Below are 19,671 nucleotides of genomic sequence, written 5' to 3' on the forward strand. Positions count from 1 at the left end.
GCCCTCTGCCTAAGACACCATCTTCCATCCTGGTTCCTGAAGTCTCTGCCCCCACTCCCCTGATGAGTGTAAGCTCAGGTCTGCTCCGAGACTGCATCTCTTCTCTTTGCTCTTCCTTCTGGTGGGACCTTTTAAAATATTTCTTTGACCCAAGAAGCATCTATTCCCCTATATACCTTTAGGAACTGGACCAAAACACCATCCGGGCTGCACATGGCCCAGCATCCTCTGGACCACGTCCTCCTGGGGAGCATCTCTGGTCCCAACCTCACCTAGGTTCTATGCATAGTCTTAGCTGCTGACCCTCTGGGAGGCCCCCGATGGCCTTGAGGCCCTGTTCCCTCCCCAGCACCTGCACTGAAGCATGGTGAGCACTTAGGAAGCGCCAGTGAGGGGCGAGGATGACAGAGGATGCTTTCACTTCCCCACTGCATGTGTGGCTCTTTGTGCACTGAGCCACCATTGCCCAAGACACAGAACAGGAAGGGAAAATTCAAGGATGCCAGCCCTTTCCAGCAACGTCCTGGTTTTCCCTCATTTATGGGCCAGGCCTCTGTCTCTATAGTCACACCACTGACCCAAATCAATGCTCAGAAAGGGGCCCAAGGGAAGGAGAGCTGGCCACACATGGTCACTGCAGCGCAGGACACCTAAGTCTCTCATGCAAGGGGTGGTGGCCGCCTGCTTTCTCCCAGATCCACACTAGGAACACAACTCTGACCTCCTGTGCCGAGTGTCATGATGGCTGGAGGCCTGGCCAAGAGACTCACCCGATAGTTGGAGTGGGCGCGGTTATTGAAGAATCTGCCCAATGGAATGTGCTCCGAGTACCCTGGGGAGTACATCCCCGCCGAGGGGCCCGTCGGCACGTGGTGGAAAATGAACCAGAATCCTGTTTCCTGGGGGAACAAGAAGGAAGCCACCAGATTTGGCACCATGAGCTTCAGGCAGGTGACAAATGGTAGCTCCCTGGCCAGGTGAGAGCTACCTAAGGGGCTAAGTGACTCATGGGGTGGCCCACCCTTCCCATCAGAGCCCTCCAGGGTCCTTCCTCATTGGCTGCTGTGCTGACTGCCAGGTTTCAGAGTCACTATGGGGTGTTAGTGCCCCTCTATGGGCTCCAGGCACACCAGCCACCTGCCTCAGTTTCCCCACCTGATGGGGATAATAATGGCACTCAGTCTGTGGCACAGATGGCATTTGCCTACCACACTAAGGTGCCAGGCACTGTTCTAAGGTATCACAAAGTGCTGAGCATTCATCAGCCAAGGCCACCCAGTGACAGCACTTCCCTGAAACCGAGTCCTGAACCCACTTGGCCACACGCCCCTATTGATGCATAGCGCCTCACCTCCGACCCTGCCGCAGAGCAGTTGATCAGGTTGTTGTTGGGATTGGCCATCCAGAAGGTGGACACTGCACTGTGGAGAGGGGACAGAGGGGACAGAGTCACAAAGGCTACCAGCACCCACTCTGCCACCTGGTAAATCTGGAGAAAGACTGCTGCCATGCCCATCTGAAAATCAGGCTCCTCAGAAGGGCCCACTGAGGCACACTGGGTACAGCAGTGAAAAAGGCAGAAAGAAGCCTTTGGTGGTGAAGTCTGAGTCCCTCCCCAGGCATGTGCCTCCTTTGCTGCTGCCCTGGGGAGAAGCTGGCTTCCCAGGCAGAGTTCTGTGGTTCTCTGTGCAGAGTGGAGGCTCAGCGAGGGAGGGAAGGGGGAGGGCCTGAAAGCAGAGGCTCCTCCCACCTGCCTGGCCACTGGCCACCGGCCACCCCACGCCGGGGCACTCACTTGCAGTCCTGCCTGGGCTTGGGCACATAGCCTGGGTAGGAGTCCTCTGTGATCATCTTGCACATCTTGCTATCTCGGTCGGAGGGCAAGAGGGTTCCGGACTTGACGAGGAGGCCAAGGCAGTGGTCAAATGTGTTGCGTTCCTCTGGGCCATCCTCCGTGAAGAAGCAGTGGCCCAGCGAGTTATAGCCTACGACATCCTGGACCTGTAGGGCAGACACACGGCTGGTTCACTCGGCGGCCATCACTTGTGTGCTCACACACTCACTCAACAGACATGAAACAATATCAGCCTGCACCAGGTGAGGAGCACTGAGGGTTTGGAAGCAGTGTGACCTAGGTAGAGGGCTGCAGAGGGCAGGCCCAGAGGACAGAAAAGGGACCCCAGGAGGTGCTGCAGCTGAGGCTCTATGGGGTGGCCTAGGACGAGGCCCTGGGTTTCTACCCTTCTGAGGACACCGTTAACAGGGATGCAGGCACTGAGGGGTGTGGTAAGAGCTCTGCTCAGCGGGAGGGCAGCCCGCATGCATCGAGGACCCTGCAGAGCACATCCAGTGGCCCCTGTGGCCCTGGGCTGGAGCCAGCAGGAGCTGCAGCACCAGCTCACCACTCATCTTTGCGGGACCAAGGCTGGTGGGGAAGAAGATCAAAGTCACACTGAGAGGTCAGGGTGTGCCCTGGCAGCCCACCAGTCCCCAGCTGGTCCCCAGTCACTTCCCCACCACAAAGTGAGGCCTGCAGGTCCATGGCCCTTAGCTCCTGGGGTCACATTCTGACTGCTCAGTCTCAGAACTGGGGAGTCCTTAAGGACCCTGGCCTGAGCCTGCTCTTGGCCAGACCCTGGCTGCAGCCTCCTGGGTTCATGGGTGCCTGATTTTGCCCAGCTCCAAGGGAAACGCTCACTCTCCAGGACACAGTGCCAGGCTGGCTTCATCTACCCCTGCGTTTGCCCCTTCCCAGGGCTTCACTCATGAGCAGGGGCTCTTGATTTTCCACAGTGTCAGCTTGGCCCCACCAGCTTGGCGCCCACCATTGCACTAAGCACTAGGAAGTCCACACACCATGCAAAAGTGCTGCCCCTTGGAGCTGCCAGCATTGCATGGGGCTGTCCTGTACTCCTGGCTTCTGTCACCAGGTGCCAACAAGGTTCCCTTGGCTGTGACAGCCAACACTGTCTCGACATTCATTGCTGGATGCCCATTGGGTGAGCCGGGGTGGGTGACAAGATCATCCCTGGCTGAGAAGCATTGATCCAGGGCAAAGCCCGGTTCCCTCAGGCTTCCATGCAGCAGTGCCTGTTCCCTGACTCCCAGACAGCCCAGAATTGGAAGGTTCCCAAGCCAAGACCCTTCCTGGCCACGCTCTGGGCCGAACTCGTACAATCTTGTCTTGCTAAAATCTAATCCTCTAATAGACTGTTTCTTTGGAGATGAGAAAAATGAGACTCAGAGAAGTTTTACAACTTGTCTGAAACCACACAGCTCCCATGTGCCAAGCCAGGGCTACATCTTTGGTTTTGTAGCTGGGCCCATTTGCTCCACAAGGGAGGATCCAAACTCAGAAACCACCCTCTTCCAACAAAGCCCTGGTTCTCTTGGACAAGTCTCCTCCTTCATCTCTCGCATCGGGAGGGCATGAGCTTGAATCCTGCTCACTCCTTCAATGCCCATTTCAACCAGTGCCAAGACTGTCCAAGGGGATCGCCTCCCTGGCTCCTTGGCAGCACAAATCTGTTGTAAATAGCCTACCAGCACAAGCTGGGGGCAAAGGCCAGGACACACGCATGACTCGTGAAGCAGGGACCTTCACCCCAAGGCCAATGTCTTCATACCCAGAGGAGGAAGTTGCCCCCGAGGAGAGTCATGGGTGTCCTTGGCACCAGCTGGCCTCACAGTGGAGCCTGCTGTGGTGCAGAACTCCTCATCCTTGTCTGCCCACCGCACCTGATCTCTCTAAGCTCTGCTCACCTGTCCACCTTGCTGCAGGGGCAGCACAGCAGGTGATCCTTCCCCAAAGGGAAGCAGAAGAAGAGTTCGGAATGTTCTAACTAAGGCCTTCGGGGGAGATTCCCTCCCAGACTCTTGCAACCCATTAGAAGAAAAGCACCATGACCGATCAGAATGTTTTACACTTTTGCTCACGTGAACCTCATGGCAACCAGGACTCTCCCAGTGACCCTGAGCCTCAGAAACAGTCCCCACGTCACTGCTCTCTCAAGGATAGAGCTGTATCTAAGCTCTCCCATCTGACTGGTACATAACTTGATTGCTAATCAAATTCAACAGCGCCAGGTTAGGAATGGGTGAGCTGGGCGCTCGCAGTCAGGAGAGGAGTGGGCGGGGAGGAGGCCTGGTCTTGGGAAGAAGCCCACAGCTCCAATTGTCGCTCAGCCGCAGACTTGCTGAGGACTCCCGAGGTCTCCTTTGGCCCCAGTGTCTTAGTATATCCCTCCTCAGCACACTTCCCAGAATCAAATTCTTACACCGTGATGCAGCTTGAGGTGATAGGAAGACAGAAGACAGACAGGTGAGAGACAGGCAGCAGGGGGATAAGCAGACACAGGTGGCCACCCAGTTTCTGTGTGTGCAACTGGAGCACTATAAGTCACTGCCATTCTCCTGCGCAAACTGGTCCCCGTGGCTCAAAGTCATGAAAGCAATTTCTTTCTTTTTTTTTTTTTCTTTCTTTTTGAGGCATTTTTTTTTCTTCTGTGTAGATCAGACTGTGTAAACTCACTATGGAGCCCATGCTGGTTTTAAATGCCAGGCAATCCTCCTGCCTCAGCCTCCTGAAGGTTAGATTATAGGCATATGTGACCACACCTTGTTTGAAAACTATATTGCTGGGGATTTAGCTCAGCAGCATAAGCACCTGCGTGCACATGCAAGGTCATGAGTTCAATCCCCAGCACCAAAAAAAAAATAAAGGAAAGGAAAGGAAAGAAAGGAAGCTGGCATTACTCTTCAACTGTTGGTAGGTGTTATCTAGGCTTGTGATTGTGTAGAAGAGACCCAGAGTCACCAAGGACACCTTCTGTGAGTGTGACCCTTCTACCTAGGAGCTGCTAGCAGGTGACATGGGGCAGGTCTGTAACTACTACTCCACACAAACCCAGCCATACAGTCACTGATGATTTCCAACAAAAACCTGGAAATTGCCACTGAAAACAAACAAACATGAACAGAAAGTAATTATACAGCTGGCCCTCTGGGTCTGTAGGATCACATCAGTGGTCAATCAATCTCATATGGAAATTTTTTAAAAATTGTACAAAACACATACAAACTTTTCCTTGTCACCAGTCCCTAAACAATGTGGAATAGTAGCCATTTGCTAGCATTCACATGGCACTAGGGTTATAAAGTATATAGAGGTCTTATTGTGGAAGGGTGCGCATAGATCATAAGCAAATTCAGGCTCAAGCAATGAGAATTTGGGTTCTTACCGGGGTCCAGGATTCCAAAGGAAGATGGATCTAGTTCCCATGCCCTGTAGCAGGTATGCTACAACACAAGTTAATAAGACTCTCAGTGATAACTTCTGTGTAAGTACATTAAAAGGAAAAATCAGTTTCCAAGCTTCTACCATTATGAAAAGCATCTCTTTTGAACAGCTGAAGAGCAGATTGCCTGGGAGTGAGGAGGTGGGTTATTTGTTCTGCAGTGTCTTAATGTGTTTTTGAATATTCAAATGTAGATAAAAGCTGAAAAAGGAAACAGAGAAGGAAAATGCTCTGCCTAGTAAGGAGAGGGATGAATGTTTGTTCACTGATTTGTTTTTCAAGATTGTGAGGACTGAACCCAAGGCCTTCACACGTAGCTACATCTCCAGTTTCTTTTTTTTATTTTTAATTTTGAGACAGGGTCTCTTCAAGTTGTTAAAGTTCTCAGGCTGGGTTTCAACTTATGATCCTCCTGTCTCAGCCTCCCAAAGTGCTGGGATTCCAGTAGGAATAGATTCCTCAGGTGGCACAGGAGAGGTCAGGAGAGGTAGGTGGATCAGAAGGGACAGAGTGGACAAGGAGGGAGGGCAGGTAGAGCCCATGGAAGCCTGTAGTCTGCAAAGGGACCCTGAGGAGAGAGATGTCTCTTTCTTGCTGCTGATTTCTGAGACCACCTACACGGCACCCCTGCTCCTCTCCTCTACCCAGCACACCAGGAAAAGCCCCGGACCAAGAAAGCTTTGGGGGTCTAGGCCCCTCCTGGGAAGAGGAGGGTAGAGAACAGCTACCGAGCAGGAGTGAGGATGAATCCGGGAACTGGAAGAGGGGAGAACCAGGAGGGCAGCAGCCACTCCCACATTTTGGGTTCCAAGGCTAAGACAGGGCACTGGGGCTCCTGTTGGCTTCAGAAGAAGGCCAAGGAAGGGCACGGCCCTAAGGTGGACAACTTGGAACCAACTGAAGCCCACTTGCATGGCTTCCTGTACCACCAGAGCTGGGCAGGGTATGGCCCACAGGGACATTGGGCCTCAAGCAGCTGGCGGCTGTCGGGGGCGTTTCTGTCAAGGGTACATTTGGAGCAAGACATCAGGTGGGACCTGCAGGACCTTTGTTCTCCCGTTTACCCCTCCACCCCCACCACATGTTTTACACAGCCTGCAAGTGTCCTGGAAGGGTCAGAAAGCAGCCCCCCCACCCATGTAAGCCTGTGTCTGTCTCAGAGCTCAGTAGTGTACACACTGGGATGATGGGGAGGCCTGGTGCCAACACATCAGGGATTTCCAGGGTTAAAAAAAACACTCCCTGCTGAGGCTCCTCAGACCTCAGGTACCGACTCCTTCTTCCCAGCCAGTGAAGCCCACCCGGAACACAGAGGCCCTGGCTGATAATGCTAATAATGTCAAGCAAACATGTCATATATATTATTTGGTTTAACCTTCCTACAGGCCTTTTGAAGTCACTTCTCTCTATAGAGGGGGAAACTGAGGTCCAGGGGGTTCCCATCTCTGTAACTCTGTACTCTTTAACCATGGTACAGCCACCAGACTGGGCGGGACAAGGAGACTCAGAGGAGGGAGGCAGGCCTCATCTGCATCAGGCAGCAGCAGAGACCCTTGTTGGAGCTTCCAGGACTTGTAAGACCCATGTGACGTGGCCCTACGGCATCTTTCAGCACCACACAGCTCAGAACCTCAGAGCCCATGGTACCCATCTGTTGTTGCGGGAAGACTTCCAGAATACTGCTGCTGCATGCTCGCTAAGTTCCAGACCAGAATCATGCATTTGTCCACTGTGCCTCCTTTGTCCTGACAGTGAAGCTAGTCAGCTACGAATAGATAGTTTAAGCCAAAATGAAGAAAGGCCACACAGCACCCCACTGAGGAAATGAGGTCCAGCTGGGTTGCACAGCCTGGGGAGTTCTGTGCCCATGGAGGATGCAGGTGAGTGCCTATCTATAAACCTTCTCTTCTCCAGACCTGGCAGCGGCTGCCATGTGACTGCTCAGCTCTGAGCTAAAAGCTCACACTGCATCTGGCATCAGAGCTGTGGTAATATGTCTCACTTTGGAAAGGCCGTAGCAGGACCGGGATTCCAAGTCCTAGCTGATCAACTTTGTCACTCAGCGTGAGTGTTGCAGGTCCGTGTACAGATGTGGGGTATGTGTACATGTGCATGTGTATGTGCTCTGAGGTACAGAACCCCATTATGGATCTGCCATGGTCCTACTATCTTTCTCTTTAGTGAAATTCAATAAGGTGAATTGAAGCTAGGTGTAAACGATCATGACGGGTGATGCCCGAGACTCAGGCAGCCCTGCCACCTCCCTTACCCCGTGCATGCTGGTCTCTCCACTGGGTGTGCTCATGCTCATGCTCCTGTGGCCCACCTGGAGCTTTGCTTTGTAGTGCCTCTGTGCTCGCCTGCCCAGGACTGAGAGCGGGCCAAGCCTCAGGATCACATCTCACAGGTGCTCTGCTCACTCGATACCAGAAGTAGAAGCCTTCTCAAATTTACAGAAGAGGAAACTGAGGCAAGGAGCTGTAAAATGCCTGGCCTGATCACATGGTAGGCAGGTGACAGCGCACAGATGGGAGCCCAGGCCATTGGGCTTTGCAACCGAAGCTTAGTGCTGTGAAACACCGCTGATGTTCTGAACCCCTTATGAATCACAATGCCTTTCTGCTTCTTTCTTGAGTGAGAAAAAAAACCCACATCTCAGTGCACCTGCTGCAGCACAGCCCTCTGGCCACCTGCCTGGAAGTCCCACCCTGGGGCTCCCCTGTGACTCTTTTCACCACCTGACTGATGAGGAAGCTGAGGTTCAGCAAGGTTGAGCAACTTGGCCAAGGCTTATAACCCAGGACTAGGGATTAAGCCTCAAACCCAGATCCCTGTAGACAGGGCTCCAAAGCCCTGCTCCTCTGCTGTGTGGTCAGGAAATGGCTTTAGGTCACAGCACTAAGACTACAGAGCAACAGAAATGCCTTTATCATGGCACAGCACCTGGGAGAGGGCTGAAAAGGGCTCCCTGGTGACAGGATCTGGCCACTATGTGCCTGGTGGGGGAAAGCAGGGCTCACAGGCCCGAATGCACATGGGTGGGAAGACACCTGGCAGCTTGGGGGAGCACAGCGGCGTGATGGTAGGACAGGCATGGTGCCATCGCAATCTGCCCAGTCACCATGTAGGAAAGTAGACACATGGCCAACTCCCACTACTGCTCAGGAGAGGCCAGGTTCACCCCTCCACACTGTCTCCATTTTTAAATGAAGGAAAACAGACCCAAAGGTTCTTTAGACATGTTGTAAGGCTTACAAACCACTTGTAAATGCCATTCTGTGACTCCAGTTTATAGATGAGGCCACTTTCCCTTTTGGCCGGCCAGTGACCTGCCCTTGGGGGAGGCCTCTCTGCAGCCTGGGCCCTGCAAGCTTCACCCTTCCCACTGTGGGCACTCACCAACAGGCCGTTAGAGCCGTGGACGGTGACACAGCGGGAGAACGTGTGGTGGATGGAGAGGTCCTTGATGTAGGTGGGCGGATCGTAGCCACCCCGCTTGTCCACGTCGCCTGCCAGGTGGAAGTGGATTGGGTACTGGCCCACCAACTGCTGTCCCATGTGCTTCAGCTCCACGCCAGACAGATGTACAGCCTTAAACCCCAGTGCAAACTGGGAAGGAAGAGCGAGAGTCAGGGGGACCAGGGACTTCCTGCCCCCATAACCCCAAAGCACAGCACCACCGTCCTCATGGTACACTCTAGGGTCCCCGAGGGGCTCAGCAAATCAGAGACATCCTGTGCATGTGGGTTGGGGGCCTGGTTTTTCCTACCCCATGGGAGAGGAGAGAAGTTTTGGTTTTTTTTACACTTTTTTTTTCTTTTTTTATTGGTATCAGGGATTGAACTCACAACCACCTGCTTGCAAGGCAGGTGCTTATGCCACTGAGCTAAATCCCCAGCCCCTGAGAGAAGTTATTAATGGCTGAGGATTCAGCAAGGCAGGGACTGCGGAAGTGGGCGTTGCACAATATCGGGCTGCTCTGAGTTTCCTCCCAGCCACCTGGTGTTAGGAAAGGATGCCCCTGGGAAGCCTGGAGAACTGCAGATGGGGGCTGCAGGTGACTGTAGGTAATGCCTGTGTCACAATCTACCTGAGACCTTCTCCTGGGGTGCGGGACAGACACCATCCAGGACTCCCCGAATCCCTGCTGTGGTGGCACATGTGCAAGAGAAGAGGTGCCCATGGGCTCCCTTCCCAGTAGCTCAGAGCCACTCCTGGCACCTCTGGAAACCATGGATTACACCTATACCTGTGATCCAGAAGCTTACAGAGCAAATGGGGTGCAAACAGGATCCTGCCACAAGTGGGGTCAGGCAACTTCTAGAGGGAGAGGGTCCTGAAATACTAACCTTTCTCCCCAAATGAGGGCAATGGGAATGCCAGTGCCCGAGGGGCCCCAAGAGTTGTGTTGAGAGTGAACCACAGCCTGGTTTGGCTCAGTGGGCAGGAGATCCCGTCACTCTGGTCACTCCCACAATGGGGAGAGGCTGTGGCAGTTTACGGGCCATTCTTTTGCTTGCCTCCTGTGGCCTCACTGGCCCTCCCTGTCCCCAGGAAAGGACTGGAAACAAGTAGACGTATTTGTGGTGGCAACAATAGCTGACTCACCTAAAACGCCACCAGGCCCCCAGTGAACTGTGCATCTCACACTGTTAGTCTCTTCAGTTAGGTCGCTAGGGTCTCATGTGTAAAGCATAAGATTGTAGCTTTAAGAGAACTCTCTCTACATGAATACAAAATATTACATTCTCAGTATTACAACCAGTGGCCTCGTGAAGAACTTTTGGGTGTCTTGTACCATTTAATAGGCAGGATATGCAAAGGAAACCTCCCCTTGAGGTCCACATGAGGAGACAGGTAGCACCTAGAAGCTTGGATTCTTTTTACTGCATAGTTAGAACCCAGCTGGGCCACCCAGCACATCTGCCTCATGAGTCCAGGAAACCCACAGGTAATTTAATGTGAAACTTTCAGCTTCTCTAACCTTCTGGCTGTTTTCTCCATATCATAATCGGTCTTTCTGTGAGTTCAGTGCTATTTCTTTAGGGAAGGGACCAGGATTGAGCAGGAAAGGCAGGAGACGGAGGCAGTGAGGAAGCAGGAAATGCAGCTGGCAGGAGATGGCCCGGCTTGCTGCCACCACCTCTCCGTTCCCAAGAATGGAGGGGCAACTGCAGTCAGTGGTAGGACGGAGACGTCTGTCTGTCTCCAGCTCCAGGCCCTGTGTCCTTCTTTCCTGGGCATCCCTGGCCACCTGGGATGCTGCTGGGTAGGTGACAGCCTCAGCAAGGCAGACTCATACCTTTATGTGGCCCCCAAAGGTATCGAAGTCAAAGAAGCTGCAGAGGTGATTGCTGTAGGGGTAGCACTTGTCCTCCATCTCCCCCATGATCACGATGTTCCGGCTCAGGAGCCCGACCTCGGCCCGCATGTCCACGCCGTCTATCTCCTCCCCGATGTGCAGGTACCGCGGCTTCCCTGGGGCAGAGGGGAGGTGGAACAGGGCGTGTGTTATCACCAGACCCCTCATACTCAGTGGGCCCATGGCCCCCAGGGCATTTTATTTGATTTGTATTGGGGGTCAAACTCATGACCTCGAGCTTGCCAGGCAGGTGCTTGTGCCACTGAGTTAAACCCCTGGCCCTCCCCAGGGCATTTTCTAGAAATATGAAGCCCAGAGAGGTGACATCTCATGCAGAAGGCAGAACCAGGGTCCCCAGTCACATGTGCTTAGGGTTGAAACCTGTGGCAGAAATGGGCTCTTAGAAACCAGATTCGCCTAGGAGTTAGCCGGACACACAGTCAGCCAGGGGCACTGTTGCACACTGTCCCTGGGGTTAGGTGTGGCCACTGGATTATGAGTAGAAGCACTAGGAGCATGCCCCGGAAGCAGGCTCTGTCAAGCTTGGGCAAATCCTACCCTCCAGACCACAGAGCAACTGCAGAAAAGAAACCAGGTCTGGCTGACCCCACCATGCCTGATGCCAGGCCACCTGCCTGCTGGGGTTCCTGAGAACACAGAGCAATTGTTGTCTCTCTCAATTACCTACGATAGAGCAGAGAGCTCCGTATTCTGCTCTCCTTGCCCCCATGGGCTATGTATCTACAGCGCCTGTCTAGAGGGCATGCGGTGTGTGTCCACAGGGTCTGTAGAATCCTTGGGGCCCTGGGGCAGAAACTATGGCACATGTGATACAGCAGGCTGTTTGTTACCACCGAAAGCTTTGAACGGTTCACCATCACTGCTGTATTATATGCATCAGAGTCAGATGGGAGCTTCTGTCCACCACTCTGGGCCTGCTCTGGAGCCCTGTGGATGCCGTGTGGAGTGTGCCATGCAGGAGAACCTGCACCTGCTGTGCCCAACCATGTCTCTCTCCCTCCAGGCTCTCTGTGCAGTTGACCCAGCGCAGCCCCTCCCCAGGCCTAGTGGCTTCCTGTCCCGATGGCTCTGCTTCTTCTTAACTCTACTGTCCAAGTCCCTTGAGCCTTTCTATTCCTAAAAAGTCAATGAAAAAAGGCACCCCGCCCAGGCGCTGTCATCTCTTTCCTGCGGTAGCCAGAAATGGGCTCTGATGGGCTCTGCCCTATCTCCTCTGTTGTCTCTCCACCGTCTCTCTCCCACTGTTCCACTCAAATTCTTGCCACATGCACTTCACATTTCCCTTTCTGCTTTCTCTTCCTCCAGCCATACAAGAAAGGCACCTTAAGAGAAGAGCAGGGCGGTGCACACTCAAACATGGAGCTATCTTTGCGTTACAGCCCCAAGATTCTGCCTCTAGCACAATTCCAAATTCTTTGCCACAGTAAAGTCTTAGCATGGCTCTAAATTTGGCTCATCCCTAAGACTGCTGACCTGGCTGATAGACACTTTCGCATCTCAGGTGCAGTTACAAAGAGCAGCCACCTCCCTTGTGGATCATGAGGCCACTAAACAATCAATGCCACTCACCTCACTGAGTTTCCACCATGACCTCAAGTAACAGAGCACTTGGTTCTGCCCCGAGAAACTGCCAGGGCCCATGTATGAGAGCCACAGCTTTAATTAGCCTGTGCACCTCACAGTGACCTTCCTCTGTCCTCCCACCCACAGGAAAAGATGACCCCGTGCTCCCTCTCCAGGCCCACGTCCAGGCGATCCCATCTCCAGTCTTAGTCTGATCTCATTTGAAAAGACCCTTTGGCCATAAATTGGGACTCATAGGTACTGAAGATTAGAAAGACTTGGGTTGTTTTACTTGGTTTTGGTTTTGGTACCAGAGATCGAACTCATGACCTTGCACTTGCCAAGCAGGTTCTTAAACTACTAAGTTAAATCCCCAGCCTTAGAAAGATCTTTCCCAAGGCAGCCACAGAGATCTTCTTAAAAACAGACTTGGCATTTTGTTAGTCAGCTTTCTACTATAAAAATACCCAGGATAAAGCAGTTTGCAAAGAGGACAGGTGTCAGACATAGTAGCAAACATCTATAATCCTAACACTTGGGTGGCTGAGGCAGAAGGATCACAAATTGAAGTCCATCTTGGGCAACTTGGTGATTTAGTAAGATCCTGTCTCACTAAAAAATTGAAAGGAGAAAAGGTTTATGTTGGCTGCGGTTTCCAGAGGTTTTAGTCTGTGACTGACGGGCCCATTGCTTTTGACTTGTGGCGGCTCAGTGCGTCCAGCATCTCACAGTCCCCTTGGAGGGCTCACCCCCAGGAACTTCAGACTTCCTCTCAGGCCACCTTGTAAGGTTCCACCACCTCTTGGTAGCACCAAGGTGCGAATCCAGCCAGGCTTTGACACACAGACTTCTAGGAAATATTAAAAATTCAGACAATACGCAGGGCCCTGTGTCTCTCCTTTCAAGGTCCAGAGCAGGGTTCCCCCTGGTTCATCTCTTACTACCCAGTTCATTCAGCACCTTCCCAGGTACGGAGGGCAGAGTTTTTCCCTCAAGAGCTTTTCAGGATATCTGAGTGGCCATGGCTTTGAGGAGGCTATGCAGGGCGCATGTCTGACTGGGAGGAATGGAGTCTAGCACATGAAATGCTAGAAATGGGCTATCATCTTGCTCACCCTGGAGACTCACACACAGGGCTTTCCACAGCCTGAGACTGGCCTTGGGGTCCTGCTGTGGATGTGAGTGATCAGGGGTGCTCAGTACTCTGCTGCAGTCTGCCGGTAGCAGGTTGTTATTTTCCCCTAAGGATCCACTGCACATGAGCACTGTAGTCCATACCTCTCCAGGAAACCCGATCTGTGACACAAGGACCACACCTGTGAGGGTGGGAGACCCCTCCTTCCAGAACCTCGTTACTCTCCCTATGCCCTGGGCATCAAGGGCTGAGTAGGTCACCTTGTGCATGGTAGAGGTCCTCTCTCGCAGCAGCTGTGAGAATATGCCACTGTGACTGCTCTGCAAGAGTGCCTCTGCAAGGTAGGGAGCACACCACCAGCAGCTGCCAGGTCTCCATGGTCCACCTGTCCGTGGGTACCAAGGGTCCCACCCAGAAACTGCAGCGCAGTGATACTAAAGTCAGCCATCTCTGCCCCACAAGGGACTCCCTGGTGGGTGGTCCCTGCTCTGGAGCTCCCTGCTAGCCTCCAGCTTCCTCAGAGCCCTTGTAGCCCACGACTCTTCTCACCTGACTGCCCTTCCACCTTCCGGCCTGTCATGAGTGCCAGATATGCCCCCTGGCTCCCTGCACCTGCTCCTGTACCCTCTTCCTGTGGTCCCTCACCCTAACCCAATCTCGCACATCCAATGCTGTCTGCACACACTTTCCTTCTTTGTGATTCCTTTGTCAGAAGATCTTGGGGATCATGATGGAGATGCAAGTATGTCCGGCACCCTCTGCCTCTCTGCCTACCCTGGTCTTCTAAACCACCTCAGTTCAAGATGCTCCTGGCAGATAATCAGCTCAGGAAGAATTTGGTTCTTCTGTGTATCTTTCCCGTCTGGGATCCTGGTCTTCCAGGCACCATGTGTCCAGTTATGCTGGATCAGAGCTGATTTTCTCTATTAGTGGATACCTCAAGGCAAAGCTCAGAGAAACTCCCCAAAGCCTCTTCAAGCCAGCAAGGCTGCTTCAAGCTCTGGGAAAAGAGAAGGAAGTGACAACCGAGGAGGAGCTCAGCATTTAGAGGCAGCTCAGGTCCGTCTGCAGAGCAGCCACAGCCAGGGCTAGGAGGTCCAGCCAGGGTCCTCAGACACAGCTCAGAGCAGACTGTGCAGAGGGGACTCCAGGGCTAGCCTCAGTCCTGTGGGCCAGTGCCCAAGATAGGGGCTCCCTAAGATAGACAGAGAAAACCCCAGCTCCCTGAGCTTGTCTCCACCTATCCTCTGCCCCAGCCAGCCTCACAGCTGCCCTCCCTCCTTCAGCCTCACCTGCCTGTTCCCTCTGCAGAGCAGCCCAAGGGGAGAATGGCCGCATCCTGCAGGGCGGAGCTCCATGTCTCCCCAGGAACCTCCCCAGCCACACTGAGCCCTGGCCTTTTCTCCTCAATGGCCTGCAGAACTCAGAAGATCCAGCAATGGGCCAGGCTTCCCCAGTGTCAGGCCACACATCCAGGGCCTTCTGACCATTGCTTGGGCCCGTGCCCACAGGTGCCTGGGCTCCTCTCAGTACCCCTCAAGGCATGGCATCCAGGCCAGATCACATCAGAAGCTTCTGTGTCTATGGGTGGTCAGACAGCCTTACAGGGAGACAGAAGACGGTGCTGGCCCCAGAACCTGCCATGAGACTCAGCTCGTTGCCGTGAGTTCCTGAGTGTGCAATTTAAGCTCCCTAAACCTCAGGCTTTTCATCTATGAAACAGAGATAATAATAGCATTGTCCTAAAAGGCAGTGAAATGAGTTAAACAACAGCTGGCACAAGGTAGACCAAGTTCAACAGAAATGGCACAAACAGCTGCCACTGGCATTGTCCCAGGTGTCCCAGGCTGGAGCCCGGCCTGGAGGACAAGGGTAGTTCCACGGGGGAAGCCAGGCAGGATGCAGCAGGGGCTGCACGCCTCAGAGCCTGCAGGAGAGGCAGCACTGGGTGGATGGGTGCAACAGCTGGCCCAGTGTCCTGCCCCAGCCCCTCTCCACCACTGGGCATCTTAGTCTGCCGTACCGTCCTTTCCAAATCTCTTGCCCTCAGCTCCATGCAGCCTTCTCTGTCCAGCCCAGACTCCCGGGGCAGCATGTGCCTACTCCTGATTTTCCACATATCTGCAGAATTCTCCTCCAGCCTCCACCACTCAGCTCCTTCTCCAGTCCCAGTGTATGGAGCTAGCCAAGCCAGAGCTGTCGCAATGGTTGAGAAGGGCAAGCAGGGAGACTGCCTGGGAAGTGAAGATCCTCAGAACACTGGCCTGTGTTTCGCTACAGGTGGCACCGGCTAGTCTACAACCCCCAAGCCGTGGCACCCGGAGCCTTGCCTCAGGGCCAGCACAGACCAGGTACCCTGGGTCGAGGGTATGAACACCAAGATCTTCCAGTGCAAGAAACAGATACATGTGCTGGTTCTCAGACCCAGGAGACCCCGGCATACCTGCGGCCTGGGAGGAGGGCCTCCCTTCCTAGACCACTGGCTGCAAGGGCGAGCCTCAGGACATGGATGCTAGGAGTTCTACAGAGGCCCGCTGGGAGCAGATGCTGGAGGAACAACAAAGGCCTGGAGCTCATGGGCTCTCAGATGAAACCTGGCTCAGGTACTGACTTGCTTGGTCTACCCTAGCAGCCCCACAGGTACGCTGTTCTACACCTGAGATGGCCCGTCCTGGGCTCCAGGTAGCAGCCCCCAGGCACATACATGTGGGTACTGAGCATGCAGAACCCGGTGACTAAGGGAGAGACCTTCACATTTTAGATCATCTTAAGTGAACTTTTACAGCCACACATGGCTGGTGGCCACCACACTGGGAAGCACAAATCTGGTCATCCAGTGTCTGTGGAACCGTGGTCTCTACCCAAGCCATGTAGGGGAAAGTGACACCCACAGCATTGGGTTATCATGCAGTACCTGAAATTCTTGGGACATCACAGGAAACCTCTATACTGAGCTGTGTTACATAAAAGTGTGGGGTGTTTACAGCCAGGGTGGGAAGGTGGTGTTGAAAATGGAGCCAAAACGGTGGGGCTTTCAATTATCACCTCCACATTGGCAGGGGTTGGGAATTGCACAGTGGTTGGCAAAATTTGGAAACTTTTTTTTGATGATTCATGCATTTCCGTTATTTTGTTACCCCCATCTGTTTTCCATCAGAAAACCCTTTAAATGAAAAAAGGGCCATTTACTGGAATTTGGGGACTCTGTAGAAAAAAGGATGTGTCTGCTTCACAAGCAGCCTGAGGAGGGTGAACTCAAGGGCTCACAGGGGTGAGCCAGGGCACAGGGTTGTGAGAGGCATGGGGAGTCCTTGCTCAGTGACAGCGGGGGATAGAGTGCCAGAGGTAGGCTCAGGCCAAAAGAGGGAAGGGAAGGAGCCTCTCCAGGACAGACAGATGGACAGACAGACAGGCCACTCTCCCAGGGCCTTCTGATGTGCTCACAGGTGCCATTTTTATAGAGCACAACATCTTCTAAGGCAGAGGGAGGTGGCCAGGAGAGTTGGATACAGGCATTGCTGAGCTGGAATCCAGGGTATCCTGCAGGGACCTGGCCTCTTGTCCACATCTCCTTCCATTTCTGGGCACCCAGGGCCCAAAGTAGCCCTGTCACACTTGGTCAGCTGCAAAGGGCCTCTGAGGCAGCTGGCAAATTGGTGGAAACCAATCAAGAGGAGCAACTCAGTATTAACCTAGATGTTCTACTGTGAGCCCCAAATGCATCCTGACACCCCACAAACTTCTCAGGATCAAGGAGGCCACAGTCATTACCTCCGAGGCCTGCTAAGAGTCAGACCGCCCCTGGACATGGTGTACACAGCGCAGGGTCAAGACATAGTGTGTCTCCTGGGTCCCCCTCTCCTCCTCAGCACAGGCAAAGACTCATGCCAGGCTTTTCTGGCATTTGGGCACCATGGACACTGCCCAGAGCCACGGGGAATAACATCAGCCCAAACCACTTGAATGCCACCCCTGTAACATCCAGAAAGCTGTCTACAGTGCACTCTCTCAGGTGACATGCAAGTCACCGTAAAGACCTCAGGGCCAGCAACCACTCAGAACTAACTCAGCTCAGTGCCCACTGGTCCTTCCAGACCATGGGCACCTACCAGACTCCTGGCCTTCAGTGACCTCCTTGTGCACTGACCTGTGGCCTCCTGGTGTCTCTGCAGCCCCATGAGCTCCCATGTTACCCACTCCAGCTGCTCTGGTCCTCCCAGGGTGCAGCTCCTGCTCACCTGAGAGTCCCCACCCACACTCCTTCTGGAAGCCCTCCTCTCCCTCGGTGCCCTCCACTTCCCTCCAGCTCCTGACTTGGCAACTGACTCCTCCAGGAAGACTCCCGGCCCAGCCCTGATTCTTCAGGTCCCTTGTCCTGTGTTCCCAGCACCTCCACTCTGCAGAGCCATTGTGACCAGAGGGTGGGTACAGGCCTACCTGCCACTTTGACCTGGTTGAAGGCACAGGTTCGACAGGGCAGCACCTGGAACTCTTCTGCCTGGTACATGGAATAGTCGGTGCTGGCAACCACCAGGGTGTCTCCAGGTCTCCAGGACCGCACATCGTCCTCCAGGGTCAGGATGGTGCTGTTTACGTTGGTGTCAATGGTAACTGTGAGCTTGGGCCTCACTGTAACCAAAACAGGATGAACTGAGACACAGCCCTCTGCTTGGAAGCCTACTGATCTCTTCCCATCTCCTGTACAAACAAATGCCAGGTTCACCTATCCAAACCCCAAATCACCAGCTCCTCCATCCATCGTGGTGTGCAAGGTTTTGAAGTCAACAAAAACCTGACCAGAAAAGAGCCATTCATTAGCTCTGGGCAGGGAACTTTCCACTAGCTTCTGAAGAAAGTTAAATGTAGCAGCCTTACCACACCCACTTTGCTCAAGATGTAAAACAAATACAGTTCCTCTCAACTATTATTTACAGCCACTGTACGTCTCTCCCCTGCAGAAGTCCTGTCCCTAATGACTGTCCTCCAGAGATGGCCACGTCCTCTGGGAACAAACCAAACATTCCCACTCCCTGCTGGCCAGCACTTCAGGCCTGGGTTTGGAATCACAGCATCCAGAAAGGCAAAGAGCGGTGCATCTCTATGGGAGGGCGTGGGGGTCTTCACTGTCCATCTGTACCCCACTGTTCATCTGCACCCCACTATCCATCCACACTCTGCTGGCCTGGAGCTTGGGCTTTCCTTTCCTGAAAGGCTCGTGGGCAGGGTAGGAACAGACCACTCAGCTCCGAATTCCCTCCCACTGCCCTGTGTCACACAAGTGTACCAGCCACCACGGGCACAGCAGGAATACTGTCACTGTGTCCTCACCCACCACGCCCACACCACAGGAAAGAAGCCGCTCACCAGGCTTCCCGCAGAGGAAGCGCACACGGTAGCTCTGGCAGGCGCGGCCGCGGTCATAGCAGGCGAACTTGTAGTCCTGGCCCCTTTTGTAGACAACCTCAGTGCTCAGCTTGACTCCGTCCATCGTCGTGGCCTGGAAGGAGCACAGAAGTCACAGAGCAGAGTAATTTTCCTTGTCATAGGAGGACGATGATTGATGTTCTCGCTCTATACTTAAAGGTCTAAAACTGTCTTTGCCACAGAACTATTTGTAGTGGTCTGAAAGGATCGTGACAGAGCAGAGCTGCTCCCAGGAGTCTTGCTACCAAGGACAGCATGACACGTTGGAACCAACAAAGGCCTTGTGTGGGTCCCGCAGAGTCACACATCCACACTGGGGACATCCATCTGCACCAGGACACCCCACTGTGTGTCCCACAGCAGGTGCTCGGCACCCGGCCTGGCCACTTTCCACAGCATGTCCAACAGCACCACGTGCCGGTGTGATTTCACCTGGGAGGACTCACTGTGCCCCATCCCGTGGTGCCCAAACAGCCTTCCACAGGAAAGAACAGGAGTCTCCTAAGACCCGAAGCCCAGGCTCCATTCTCTGATGCCCAGTTCAGTTGTGTCAGGGCTGCAGCCTGGGCATCATGGCGTTTGGAAGTTGCCCTGGTAACTGTAGGGGGCGAGAAGTTGGAGGAACACTGCTGGGGTTCAGGACCCAAGTGTTTACATGCACCTCACATCATCATCACAGCAAAATCAGAGGCTGCTGCGGATGACGCTGATGGGGAAAGCGACAGGTGGGGAGGCAAAGTGACTGGTCCAGGAGGACAAAGCCAGCAACGAAACAGACTATTGAGGACCCCAAATTATAAATTGAGTCTGAGGACATCCACACTTGTTCTTGTCCTGCCCTGAGCCAGATTGGAACTCGGAAACTCCCC

General features: G+C 53.7%; 1 protein-coding gene across 1 annotated transcript in view; it reads right to left on the reverse strand.

The window, feature by feature from the left end:
- Positions 1–19,671, reverse strand: part of Cemip (cell migration inducing hyaluronidase 1) — a 132,108-nt gene that overhangs the window by 22,548 nt on the left and 89,889 nt on the right. The window contains exons 10-16 of the mRNA XM_003475464.5: positions 18,743–18,875; positions 17,816–18,007; positions 10,600–10,775; positions 8,697–8,906; positions 1,796–2,001; positions 1,352–1,421; positions 771–899 (exon numbers count right to left, since the gene is read on the reverse strand). Coding sequence (XP_003475512.1) covers positions 771–899; positions 1,352–1,421; positions 1,796–2,001; positions 8,697–8,906; positions 10,600–10,775; positions 17,816–18,007; positions 18,743–18,875 — 1,116 coding nt within the window. The remainder of the gene's footprint in view (positions 1–770; positions 900–1,351; positions 1,422–1,795; positions 2,002–8,696; positions 8,907–10,599; positions 10,776–17,815; positions 18,008–18,742; positions 18,876–19,671) is intronic.

This window comes from Cavia porcellus, unplaced genomic scaffold (genome assembly GCF_034190915.1).
Source record: "Cavia porcellus strain 051 isolate PalLab524CR breed Dunkin Hartley unplaced genomic scaffold, mCavPor4.1 scaffold_6, whole genome shotgun sequence".
NCBI classification, from domain to species: domain Eukaryota; kingdom Metazoa; phylum Chordata; class Mammalia; order Rodentia; family Caviidae; genus Cavia; species Cavia porcellus.